Source organism: Podarcis melisellensis (genome assembly GCF_964234715.1).
Source record: "Podarcis melisellensis genome assembly, chromosome: 6".
Classification (NCBI taxonomy): Eukaryota; Metazoa; Chordata; class Lepidosauria; order Squamata; family Lacertidae; genus Podarcis; species Podarcis melisellensis.
Window position 1 is genome coordinate 6,140,898 of NC_138538.1, and position 13,554 is coordinate 6,154,451.

A 13,554-nucleotide genomic window follows, 5' to 3' on the forward strand; every position below is an offset into this window, starting at 1 on the left:
TGCAACCAGCCCAAGGTCATCTAGCAGCTGCATCTGGAGGAGCGGAGACGCGAACCCGGTTCCCCAGATTACGAGTCTATCGCTCTTAACCACCACACCATGCTTCAGGGAAGGCGGCTCAGAGCCCAGGGAGTGGTGGTAGGACTGGGAAGAAGAGGTTTCTGAAGCCGAAGAAATAGAATTCATGGTCCAGGCTCACCTCCGCAACTGGGTGCTCTTCAGATTGTTGGACTCCGGCTCCCATCATCCGCCGACAACATGGTCAGGAATGAAGGGAGTTATAGTCCAGCAACATCTGGAAGGCACCAGGTTTGGGGAGCACGGCCCAGATCATTCCTTTGGATCACGCGTGAGCTAGTGTCGAGGGCCCTTCTTGACTTATCTCACTCGGCACCCCCAATCAAACATGCAACTTGGATAAAGAAACATGAATGAGATGTTGGACTGGGCGACTCATGGGGTCCTGAACTGGTTCATTCTCTGTACACCACTCGAAATCAACGACAGGTTGAGGTGAATAGCTTTTCATTAAGAAAACTGAGGTAGCAGGAGTGGCTTGGAGGTGGTTCTTGGGAGCCAAAATTGGGAGGGATACTCCCAGGGCATGCATGAAGCGCCAGCACGCATTCCACTGCAGCGGTGAGGGCATCGTCTTCTGGGCTGTTTCTTGCCATTCCTTGGCATGCCAAATAAAAGAGGGGAAAAACAACCCACCAAATAAGCCAGGGACAGGGAGCATTTGCACTCCATCTCCCACCAACCCCAGCCAGCATGGCCAAAGGTCAAAGGTGATGGGCACCGCAATGTAACAGCCCCTGGAGAATCCCAGGGTTCCTACACCTGAAATAAGCTAAGCAGAAGAAGAGGTACGTTACATTAGCGTGAACGGCTAAAGGGCTGAACTGCTAACTTTTATTCCGAAAAACCGCAACGTTCCTTTTATTACAGTATTCCATCTATCAAAATGTCACATGACAGTAAGCTTTTGAGTTCAACAGAACTCTTCGCCAGCCTGCATGTTAAGCAAGGCGGGAGTTGGGGATAAGAAACAAACTGGCTCGTTACTGAAGTCTGCAGTAGGCAAAAATTCATTACTGCGGTATATTCTTTGGAGGGGCAGGGCTTTGGGGGGGTTGTCACAAAAAGCTCCCACGTTTCAGGATTTGCCGCTTGCAACCCTGGGTGCTCCCCTCCAGGTTACAACCCTATTCATCTGAAGTACTCATGAAATCGAAACTCTGCTTATGGCTGCAGTTCACTCCCACTTCCTTTTCACCTAGAGACATTTCGGCTGCTCTCACTAACAATCCGTTTGCACCAGCCTATAAGCAGAAAGGCACAAGAGCAAAGGGCCAATTTTGTCTAGGCGATTTTGCATGATTTCCCCCCCTGAATCCCCAGGAAATGAATGCCTGCAACACGAATGCCTATTGCACACAACCAGTGAGAAAGCATGCAGTCCGACCCAACCGGCAAAGTCTATTTTGCAGCCAGCCTCTGGAGGACACCAGAAATATGTCACTCGTGCCTCTGGAGACGAGATGTTGCTATGATATCTCCATGCATCAGTAGACGAGCTGTACTCTAGGGAGGCTACATTTCCGTCCCAAAGCCGTAAATGGAAGGGATCTTGCATTAAGCAAATAAGCTACGGGTTCCCAGCTCAAATCTCAGCACAGCTATGAACTCACTGGCTTGGCTTATTAGACTAGCTTCTTAGTCTTAACCTCCCTCTGCAATAAGGAGATAATAACATTGGCGACTTGTTATTTGGATTACTTGAGATAATGCAAGGGCTTGAGAGAAAAGCAAAGAATTGCACAGCCCTGGAGTTTGTCTAGCAGAAAGCGTAACCTTTGCAAACACGTCATTGGAAGCATACAAAACCATTTCCATTCGCTGCCTTGCCCAGACCTGACTTTATCATCAGCAGGACACAATGTGAATGAACCAGCTCTCTCCCATTCTACGGAAGGATCCTTGCCTAGTCGCCTGCAGCCCGACTGTTGCTCGCCATAGGTGAATGGGGTAATCATGGATGCTAGAACTAGGGGTGGACAGAGTAGGGGATTATATTTGGGACTGGGAATCATCTGACATGAGGGTACAGCACCCCCACACACGTTGGCTTGTCCTTCCAATTATTCTGGAACTACACAGCAAAGGGGAGGAAGGAGACTTTTTAAAGTCAGGGAAAGCGAAGAAGGAAACAAGAAGGAAGGAAGGAAGGAAGGAAGGAAGGAAGGAAGGAAGGAAGGAAGGAAGGAAGGAAGGAAGGAAGGAAGGGACTCTGGTGGGATGGAAAAGCGAGGAAGCCTGGGCGGACCATGGATAAGGAAGGATGCAGCAGAGCGAACTTGCGACTTCCTGAATGCACAGATGATGCTATACCACCGAACTATTCATTCAGACAGTCCGCACTAAAGTCAAGGAATGGTTCTCCCGGAGTGGCACACCCACAGCAACAGCCTCCTAGCATAGGAATTGCTGCCATTTTCCAGGAGGGGCGAGGCAGCTGGGTTGCCCAAGTGCCGGAAGAGGCAACCTGGTGCTCTCATTGGGGCAACTGCATTGGGGCAAACCTCACCGCCACTGCCAACCTCCCAGTAAGCAACAGTGGCGCTGCTGCCAGGAGGCTGTTGCTGTGGACCCTGCCAGGTGAGCCAGTCCTATTAGGTCAGGTAGGATGGCTTACCCAGCTGCCAGGTTTCCAGGGTTAAAAGGCAAGATATTATCAGCTGCTATTTATCTCTGGCTGCCTTTGGCCTACCCACTTAAAGCGCTCAACAAACGAGAACAACCTTTCCCCCTCCATCCGCTTTGTTCTTTACCAACCGCCTGCTAAAACCACAGGTAGCAAATCTATAAAGTGAGGCTGTGGAGCACAGAGGACGGCTTTGGCTTGCAAAGCGAGAGCTAATTATATCTGCGGCATTTGCATCTGAGCACAACTTTGTAGTTCTGTAGTTTCTGTAGTTTCCCCACCGCTGCTAAACCCGTTTCCACGTGGTAAACAATCAATCTGGGGAGGGGAAGCAAAGCGTTTAAGTGCTTTAAGGAGGGATCGCGGATCCACCTTTACAGTGGTTTCTCCAGTGGTGGCAAAACTAAGACATTTCCCCCCTAGATTGATTTTTGATTCTTGATTTTATTGTTATTTATGCTTTATACCGTATTTTATGCTTTTTTTTGTAGCATCAATTAAGTGTTTTAAATTTGTTGTTAGCCGCCCTGAGCCCAGTTTCCTGAACCGGGAAGGGTGGGGTATAAATAAAAATTCATCATCATCATCATCATTATTATTATTTAGCCGCCTGAAGCAAAGGACAAGATGGCGGTCTCTTCCCAATTCCATGTATGGAAGGCGACTGGACTGGCTGAACACCAACACTGGTGAAGGGGCAGTATCCTTTTCTATAACTGAGGGGACAGCAGATTAGCTTAGAACAGCCAGGCTACGTGGCACCCACAAAAAGACTGCTTTTCCCACCTGCCTAATGGTAGGGCTGGTCCTGACCAAAGGTCACTACCTCATCTGATATTTTGAAACAGCCTCCACTGCCTCTTCTCTTTCCTTTTTTTGTGCAAAAGCCTTTTGAAACGAATATATCCATTTATTTGTTTGCAAGCAGCAGCAGCCTGCCCACAAGATCCCTCCCCCCCCATCATATGGGTGGGATAGCAATTAATCGCCCCTTTCCCCCCCCCTGTGTTGCTCCTACCGTGAGCTTGAGAGCCCTCCCCTCATCCCCTCTGCATCCCCCCCCAAAAGTGCTCAAAATATGGTGCCACAACTCTATAGACTACCCTGTAGGATTGTCATACACTTCACTCAACCACCCCCACCCCACCCCCACCCCACCCCCACCCACGGGCATAACTGCATTGCGCTACTCTGCAGGGCTGACGTAACCCATAGTCTCTCATCCACCATGTCCCACTCCCTATGGTCCCAATACGGGTATGCGAATACGGATATAGAGAAACAGCAACCCCTGTTCCTACAGAAGGAAACATAGTACAGTGTGATGGCCTGGGAATCCGATTCAGAGGCTGAACCGGAGGAATCCCAGCCTGCACAGGAGTCCCCGCCTCCAAGGCCGGCTGAACTGGGGCAGGGTCTTGATTCTGAAGCGCCTGCACCTGTGCCGGATCCTCAGGTGCAGGCACCAGGGGATTCCACTCTGGCTCCAGAGGTGGTTGAGGACTCAGTGCCTACAGGTGAGTCTTCCCCTGGGCCCAGTAACCCTTCAGCCTCTCCTGAACTGCAGAGGCGAAGGGCAGAGAGGTGAAGGGAACTGGTTTCTCCCAGGAGGAGTGCTCGCCTTAAGGCCAGGAGAGGTGGGTCTCCTGGGGGCCGGGAACGCCCTGGCCTCAGAGAAGATAAAGGCCAGTCAGCCCGGTCCCAGGTTGCGGGAGCAACGTTGTTGATGAGCTGTTTTGGCCAGCATCCAGTCCTGTTTCCACCAGAGTTCCTGTCCTTGCCCGGCTTCCCGCTGTGGACCCCGCTTCGCCCGGGGAGGACTGTCTGCCAACCCTCAACTCAGGTCCTGGACCTTGCCCCACGGTAACCTCCCCCCTGGACCAGCACAGTACAGTATGGTATTTGAGAAAGCTGTGGTTTGGGGGTGGGTGGATTAAAAAGTTGAAGCCATGTACTTCATGTTATGTTTGCTTCATGTTACGTTCTTTCAGGTTATGTCCCACAGCGACCCAGAAGGGTTACTTCCGGGTTTCGCCACTTGCGCATACGCTGAAGCGCAAAATGACATCATGCGCATGCGCAGAAGTGGCGAATCACAACCCGCGTGTATGCAGATGCGCCGCAGTGGGTTGCGCTCTTTTCATGTTGCGAACGAGCCTCTGGAACGGATCCCGTTCGCAACCAGAGGTACCACTGTAGGGCCATGTTGAACTGTGCAATTTTTAAAAGTGTGGACCTTAAGATGATTTAAGCGTACTCATGAAAATGTAGTGTTTGAATGTGGCCAAACACCTGCCTGCCACCCTGGGCTGGCAAAACTGTGCCAATCCTGGCCGCTTGGCAAGAACACTGGGTTGCGGCTGAATCTGGTGTGGAGCAGTCCTCGGGAGAAGCATAAGCAAGCTAGATGTCCCTCGCTTAATTGCAGGCTGAACTCTGCTCCCTTCCTCCTCCTTCCTGCTTTTCAAAGACTGAGAGACTTTTGCAAAAAGAGGCAGCTATCTTGTTAAAGGTGACGCAGTTGGTAGGTCTTGCATCTGTGGCTTCTCTGCACTGAACCAGCCAAGGAAAAGCTTCTTTGTGCACAAAAAAGTTACCAGCGTCTTGGTTCCAACAGACCCAAGACTTTGAGGGGCTTGATAAAATAAGTGCAAGTCCTTCTGACTGGGCAAAATGCGGAAGTTTTAATTCAGCTGCCAAGATTTCCCCAGAGAGCCAGCCTGACAAAGAGTTAAGCTGACACTTCTAGGCATGCCGTTAATGATTTCCCCGCCCCTCTGAAATTACTGAATGAGGTCTTTCCAGCGTGAAGAAAGGACTATGAACTGGTGGAGAGAGAGAAATAATGGCAGGAGCTTAATTAATAAAAGTTTACCTTCTGAAATTCAATGTGAGAGGGGATGGGAGAGATCATTCGGCCTTGTTATTCATTAGGCGGTAGCTTCCATCCCAAGTTTTCCCTGTGCTAAAACCATTAAATTAGATATTAGGCCGGAGACAAGAAATCGTTCAAAAGAGCAGAAGGCATGGAAGGTGTTCTGGAGATACTGCGGCTTTCTTTCACCCCGGTGTAGGAAAAGCATTTCTGTCATGCTGCTATTGGCCTTGTCTGCACATCACTCTAAAGCCAGCTTCATCAACCTGGTGCCCTCCAGATTCCCATCAGCCCCGGCCCCCTTGAAGGGACCACTACGGATCTCTAGCACACTTTCACATGAACCCCAGGACCATTTGGAAAATAATGGGGCAGGACAGGTGCCGATAGCCCCTTTGGCGTTTCCCGATTTTCAGTACAAACTGTGGAACTGAAACCGGGGGCAGAGCATCTTGTGTCTTCAGCAGTGCAAGCTTCAAAAAGCAAACAAGGCTAACAAAACAAGCAAACTGATGCCCAGTTCTCCTCCGTAAGCACTTCTGCCTTGTTGGGTTGTTGCAGCTACAGAGGTCAAGTGGGTTGCACATTTAATTCAGAAGGATGGCATTTTGGCTGGTTAAGGGAAAGAAACTAGGAGCTCAAGATGAGGAACATCTAAAGGAGTTGGGCATCTTTAGCCTGGAAAAGAGGAGACTGAGAGGAGATATGATAGCCATTTTCAAATATTGTCACATGGAAGATGGAGCAAGCTTGCTTTCTCTTGCTCCCGAGGGTAGGACTCGAACCAGTGGCTTCAAGTGATAAGAAAGGAGATTCCGACTAAACGCCAGGAAGAACTTTCTGATGGCAAGAGCTGTTCGACAGTGGAACGGACTCCCATGGGAGATGGTGGACTCTCCTTCCTTGGAGGTTTTTGAGCAGATGTTGGATGTTCATCTGTCATGGATGCTTTAGTTGAGATTCCTGCATTGCAGGGGGTTGGACTAGATGATCCAGACCCCTTCCAACTCTATGTTTCTATGAATGTGTGTCTGAATGCCAAAACCTCTCAATGAGAACACTGCCATCCTATATTATGGCTCCTCATTTGATCACCCATTCCTTCTCCTAGGAACCCTGAAGCTTAAAATCGTCAATTCAAACCCCAAGACTTGCCAACCGCATCGATAGCAGACAGGCCCAAAGTGTCTTCTAGGCTTCAAAGACTTCCAGTTGGCTTCTTCTGCCAAATACCGCAGGGTTGGTACAACTCTGTTTCTCCCAACCTGGTGGCCGCCAGATGTTCTGGACGACAACTCCCATCAGCCATAACAGCTGTACTCCAAAACATCTGAAGGGTGTGAGGTTGGGGGAAGACTGTTAGAGCTACACCTTCATCAAAGTTAAATGGGACTGATTTCTCCATTATTCCATCACTGGACTACAACTCCCAGCAGGCCTGACCATTCTCAGTGCCGGCCTTGGCTGATGAGAGTTGTAGTTCAACAAAGCTACCTGTGCCTTAACCCCCCTCTAGGCAGAAACAGTAGCCAGCCTTGATCTCAGAAGCGGTCCCTTAGGCCAGAGGTGTCTATCCTTTGAAAATTCAGAGATGGCGGAAAGAGCGTTTATAACCTTACTGAGAACCTAGACAATTTTCACTGTGGCCTAAATCTGGCGCTTTAGGATATAGCCAAAAAGCACTTCTGGGGATTCCTGATACTGGGCAACACATACTGGTTCCATTCGCCATGTGATGGCGGAGAGACTAGTTTCAACTCAAGGCCCCACCAGCTGAGGTAAATGCTGAGGTGTTCGTTATGCTGAATTAACATAATATAACACGCCAGGACACACCCAATCCTATTCAAGTACACTTCCCACCCTCTACAGCAGGAGATACCTCCAATGGCACCTGCAAAAAAAAGTCCCTGCAAAATTCCCCTCAGAAATCCACAATGCAGGAGAGACCCTGTTCAATATTTCTGCCCAGATCCTGTTGGCTCCCCCTTCCCCACCAGCTGTTTTTGCATCATCGTGGCAGCCATCTTGGATGACGCCACATCCCCACGGCGGCCATTTTGTGACCGGCGCCCACGGCACTTTCTAAAAATCCCAAATGTGCCCGCTGGCCCAATACGGTTGGCATCCCCCTGCGCTGCAGAAGTCAACCGATGATTGAATTATAGTTGGCGAGACCTTCCCGGTATTCTTGTTTTAACGAGCCAAGTTCAGGCATTCTGCATGAGCAGGAAATATCGAACCCCATCTCTGCCCCCCAACTTTCCCCTACAGAGAAAGGAAGGACTGAAGGATGACTTCTACCCGTGTTTTCCTGAATGTGAGGTTAAGCCTCCTCGCGACTAGGAACTCTGCTTTTGTCTTGATTTACTTGCTTATTATTACATTCAGCATGCTCTCTCTCCCCCCCCATTTTATTCTCACAACAACCCTGTGAGGTAGGTTAGACTGAGGGGCCGTGACTGGGCCAAAGTCACCCGGCAAGCTTCACAGCCAAGTGAAGGATCTGACCCTTGGTTTCTCGGGTCCCAATCCAATGCTCTGAGCGCTACACCCCAGGAGCATTTCTGACCACATGGAAGATTCCAGCAAACGTGACTCAACATCCCACTTCAGACCTTCTGTGCTCAACAAGGGAACAAGAGAGAGGATGGAACTGAGGCCCAGAAGATATTCACGGCTCTGTGGCTCCTTTATGGTTTGACATTTCCTCCAGGCAGAATAAACGTTCTCAAAATTTATTTCGCACCGCGATAAGCGGTTTCCGTTCAAAGCTTCCCCTCAAAGAAGTATGCCTTACAAAAAAAATGTTTGTGATTTACCCCTGCAGGGACTCCCAGGCAAGAATTGACGCAGCGAGAGAACGGCCATTTTCAGAACTCCCCACAGGTCTGCTTCCAAAAATGTCTCATTGCCAAAACCCTCCCCCTTCCCCACTATCATCCCCAAACCTTGACAACTGAAGGATATAGCTCCCGAAACTGAAAACGGGGAACCGGGTCCCAAATCAGGGCAACGTTTAAAACGTGAACAGAACCTAACGAAACGACAATCCCGAAACGTCCATCGTCAAACGACCCCATCGGGTTTTTGTTTTTCCTTTTTTCCTTCGTAAAAAAGCATCCCCTATGAAAATTATAAAAGAAAGCTGGTTCGCAACCACAATCACAACAATAATTTCATCTGTAAAATTCCCACCAGCTCTATTTCCTAACACATGACTGCTACCTGAAAAGGAATCCACAAATAATAATAGCTTTTTAAAAAAGAATTCCGACCAGCTTACGCCTGGGTTCCTATTGCACTTTCCTCTCCCTTTGCTTGAGCAAAACCCCCTTTGCTCTCTTTCCCTCTCCTTCTCTCTCTTTGCTTGAACAGCATCGGGTTCGAATTCAGAAGCAGGAAGAAAGGAAGGAGGGCGCCAACAAGCCACCTTACTATTCCACCTGCCCATGGACGCGGAGCGCCTGACCCACAGGGGGTTATGTACAATCCGCAGAGGTTTCCGACGGAAGAATCGCACAGCGGCCGTTCCTCGCTTCGTTCTCTTCTTCCAGTGGTGAAAACAAAACGTCCCGTGATTTAAAGTGGTTTTTTGTTTTTAAAAAAGGGATGAGCAGAAGGGGCCCAGCATATACTGGGAATAGCTCTCCCCTCCTTCCGCCCCATTACCCTGGGCTGTAAACTAATCATTAGAGAGTTTTGTTTTGTTTTCTCCCCCCCCCAAAAATGACGGCTTATTTCTCTGGCATTTTACTGGACCCCCCTTTCTTGCTATGGAGGGGCTTGTTACCTCGCTCTGTCTCATCGGGGCTGAAGTCCGCGGCCTCCCAGGGCCCTGCCGGTTTCTTATGGTTCGTCTTGCCTATCTCTTTGCTTTTGGCGGAAGATTCCGGAGGCCTTTCCTTCGGCTTCCGCCCCCTCTTCTTCCCGTCTGTGCTTTTCTTCTTCTCCTCAGGGCTGGTAGCGGTTGGCTCGCTGGTCTTTTTCTTCCGGATGGCCTCCGTGGAAGTCCGGAACCAGTTCTGCGTTCAAGGAAGGAAAGGAGAACAGAGTCGGGAACTTGATTCGGACGCGGCACGGAATAGCAGCGGCCACAGCTCTGCCGCAACACCACAACTACCAGCAAACGTGGCGGTTTTCAGAAGTTAAAAAAAACAACTAAAGGAAGCACCTCATCCCCACTTGAACCATTCTGAGCTGCAATCACTTGCTTCAGTTTGGGGGTTTGCCCCAAAATCCTTCCCCCATATTGGGTGAACCAAGGAGACAAAAGGAGACTTAGGAAGGGAGGAAAGCCAACAGGCAGCACTTGGCTAACTGCCCAGAGAATCCAGACACACAGAGAGACAGAGAGCTGCTTTTCAGTACGTTTCTTGGAATCAGAAATACCTCGGGTTACAGGCGCTTCAGGTTGCATTTTTCCGGGTTACGGACAGCCGAAACCCAGAAGCACCGGAACTGGTTACTTCCGGGTTACGGCAGTCGCGCATGCGCATAAGCGCCAAATTTCAATCTGTGTGCATGCAGACGCGCCGCTGCGGGTTGTGAATGTGCATCCTGCATGGGTCACATTTGCAACCCGAGCGTCCACTGTACACGGTGTTACGTACGAAAGTTCTCACCCTGGCCACCAGGGGGTATTGTGTCCAGTGGTACCTCTGGATGAGAACGGGATCCGTTCCAGAGCCCCGTTCGCATCCTGAAGCGAACGCAATCCGCGTCTGCGCGGGTCGCGATTCGCCACTTCCGCGCATGCGCGTGACGTCATTTTTAGAGTCTGTGCATGCGCGAGCAGCGAAACCTGGAAGTAGCGCGCTACGTTACTTCCAGGTCACCACGAAGTGCAACCCAAAAATGCTTAACCTGAAGCTACTTCAACCCGAGATATGACTATATATGGTTTTCACTCAGGTCCACGTAAGTTAATTTAGGCGGGAAATCCTGGGCTGTTGTTACAATGTGGACAGCCGGCTGCCTATAAAAGCAGGCCGGATGAGCTGTTTGCTGTTCAGTTCAATTCCAGCTTACTTATAAAGACCTACTTGGAGAAATCTCTGTGTCGTCTGCCATGTCCACCCACTACTTAATACATGGAGATCAGGAAATAGGACTGTTCCCTGGAGTGCCCGCTTTTCCTCCTGGCCGCTGACTTCCTCTACCTCACAGACCCCTCCTGCTGCCTACGGTGGCCGACAAGGGAATCTTTCCTTTTCTGTTTGGCTTTCCGCTCAGAGGCACGAAGGGCACGCCTGCCCCTCTTTCAAGGGGCATGCTGTCAGCCAGCTGCTGTACTGTTTCTACGACATCTGACTCCTGTCCCTGTTCAGGACTAGGGCACCAGCTCCACCTGGTACGCAGGCTGAGACCCTTCCTGCCCGCAGACTGTCTCGCCAGAGTGGTGCCTGCTCTGGTTATCTCCCGCTTGGACTACTGCAATGCGCTCTGTGTGGGGCTACCTTTGAAGCTGACCCGGAAACTACAACTAATCCAGAATGCAGCAGCTAGACTGGTGACTGGGAGCGGCTGCCGAGACCACATAACACCGGTCTTGAAAGACCTACACTGGCTCCCAGTACCTTTCCGAGCACAATTCAAAGTGTTGGTGCTGACCTTTAAAGCCCTGAATGGCCTTGGTCCAGTATACCTGAAGGAGCGTCTCCACCCCCATCGTTCAGCCTGGACACTGAGGTCCAGCTCCAAGGGCCTTCTGGTGGTTCCCTCACTGCCACGTTACAGGGAACCAGGCAGAGGGCCTTCTCGGTGGTGGCGCCCGCCCTGTGGAACGCCCTCCCACCAGATGTCAAAGAGAAAAACAACTACCAGACTTTTAGAAGACATCTGAAGGCAGCCCTGTTTAGGGAAGCTCTTGGGGTGAGGGTCTCCGCCATTCCTAATCATCTGCCCAGTCCCTGAGAGGGAGTTACCTAGACTGCCTTTGATGCAGAGTATGATGAACGGCCTAAAGTCCCCTCCCCTTCATGAAACCCTCCCCACAACCCCTCCAAAATTAGCTGGAATTACTGGAAAATAAGGCAGCAAATCTGGGGGACTAATTTCAGTCAGCTGGAACTTTGAAATTCGCTCCTATATTATTAGAAAAGGATAATGATTTATTCCAGCTCACTGGGACCAGTCTCCTGTAGGCCTCATGAGAATTTCAGCTTTCACCGGGGGCGGCGGGGCGGACACCCCCCAAAATCGTTTGCTGACTTACCTCCGAGTGAGTCTTAATGATGTGGTACTTGACTCCGCTTTCTGAGCTAAACTCCTTCTGACACAGAAGACAACGATACTTCCCCACGGAGTGGTCTCCCTGCAATACAAAGGTCCGTCCGTGTGAGCTCAGCCCCAGAAGATATCTTGGAGATGTGTTGATCATCTACATAGGATAGATTTGTCCTTGGGACTGTGCCATTCAGCCTGCAGGGAATCTTCAGGCTCCTTCATAAATGGAGTAGGATTCAGGTAGGGGTCAGAATCTCCCCTGGGGATCTGGGGAAGGGTTAACTCTCACCGGGACCTCTCAGAACCTATCCTGCACTCATGCATTTGGAAACTTAGCAGAAAGGGTCACCTGGCTCGCTCAGGTGAGATGGAGGGCAAAAGATGAGGCATTTTTGGCAGAGGAGCTTACAACCCCCACCTTACCTAAGGTCCATTCTGAGGTGGTTGTTAGTATTTGTACTGTATTTGTATTGTAAATGTATTTCGCAAAGAATAAATGGTGGCAGTTGGTTTGCTTATTTTGTTATCGTCGTTTCCTTGAGAACATGGGAGTGTGGTGACTTCAAGCAGCAGACGCTGTCTGCAGGACTTTGTGAGGACAGGCAAGCTATGGATTAATACTGTATTTTTCGCTCTATAAGACGCACCAGACCACAAGACGCACCTAGTTTTTGGAGGAGGAAAACAAGTAAAAAAAAATTCTGAATCTCAGAAGCCAGAACAGCAAGAGGGATCGCTGCGCAGTGAAAGCAGCAATCCCTCTTGCTGTTCTGGCTTCTGGGATAGCTGTGCAGCCTGCATTCGCTCCATAAGACGCACACACATTTCCCCTTACTTTTTAGGAGGGAAAAAGTGAGTCTTATAGAGCAAAAAATACAGTAACTTATGCACTGCTATGAAGGACTAAGCCCTCTTTGGCTCAAGAGAGAGAAACACATTGCTTTCATTAATATGTAAATTTAATATAAGAACACCAATAATAGTAGTAGTAATAATATAATAATATAATAATAATATAAAATAAAAATAATAAAAATAAAAATAATAAAAATAAAAATAATAGAATAATACCTGTTCAACTGTTGCCAACCTGACAAGTAAAGATTTATCTTCAAGTCTTGTGCAAGGCATCTGTTTCATCACAAAAAAAGCTAACAGCTGTCTGTTGCTGAAGCAACGTCTTACACTTGCCCAAGCTTGAACCCCTCGTGGAGCTGGCCATCCCCGACGTTGTGCCAGCCTACCCAAGCTGCCACGTGGAGCAGAACAGCAGCTTCATTCTACCCTGCAGCCCGCTACGAGGAGCAGAGGCTTCCTCTAATTTATGGCCGAACCTGATCAATAAAGCTTTTTAAATTTCTCTTCTAGGTTGCCGAGCAGCTAATTAAAACCCTGGATTTCTGCTACCGCTGACCTTGCGGAAAACGAATGGGCTCCCTACTATGCCTCCATCTGCCACTAGAGAACGCGTAATATATTCTTTATTGACAATGAGGTGATGTACGAGCTCCCGGCGGGAGAGGGGGTGTAGTGAGAGTCGCGGGAGCATGCTTGCAGATGGATCTGTGGCATTAATGCGAAGCAGGCAAGCATCAGACATCGAGTATAGGTGCATCTTCACGCAACTGGAAGCATCTGAATGAACCAGCCAGCCGTTTTCTGATCCGTCAGAAAATTAACGAGGGGCCTGAATTTGGCAGAGGGTGCTGAAAGCTGAGGGCGGGGAGTGAGAGTTGGGAAAAGGATT

At 49.6% G+C, this 13,554-nt stretch overlaps 1 protein-coding gene and 1 long non-coding RNA gene across 7 annotated transcripts in view; one reads left to right on the forward strand and one right to left on the reverse strand.

Moving 5' to 3' along the window:
• The first annotated feature begins 3,849 nt into the window (after window positions 1-3,849).
• LOC309373209 lies at window positions 3,850-4,749 on the forward strand. Its single transcript, XR_014169842.1, has 2 exons — window positions 3,850-4,025; window positions 4,599-4,749. It is a non-coding gene; the product is annotated as an uncharacterized lncRNA (long non-coding RNA).
• A 4,548-nt stretch (window positions 4,750-9,297) lies between these two features.
• Window positions 9,298-13,554, reverse strand: part of ZNF512B (zinc finger protein 512B) — a 43,147-nt gene continuing 38,890 nt past the window's right edge. For all 6 annotated transcript variants that reach the window (XM_081916810.1, XM_081916813.1, XM_081916812.1 and 3 more), the window contains exons 16-17: window positions 11,797-11,895; window positions 9,298-9,604 (exon numbers count right to left, since the gene is read on the reverse strand). In XM_081916810.1, the coding sequence (XP_081772936.1) occupies window positions 9,317-9,604; window positions 11,797-11,895 (387 nt within the window). In that variant the 3' untranslated portion in view covers window positions 9,298-9,316. The remainder of the gene's footprint in view (window positions 9,605-11,796; window positions 11,896-13,554) is intronic.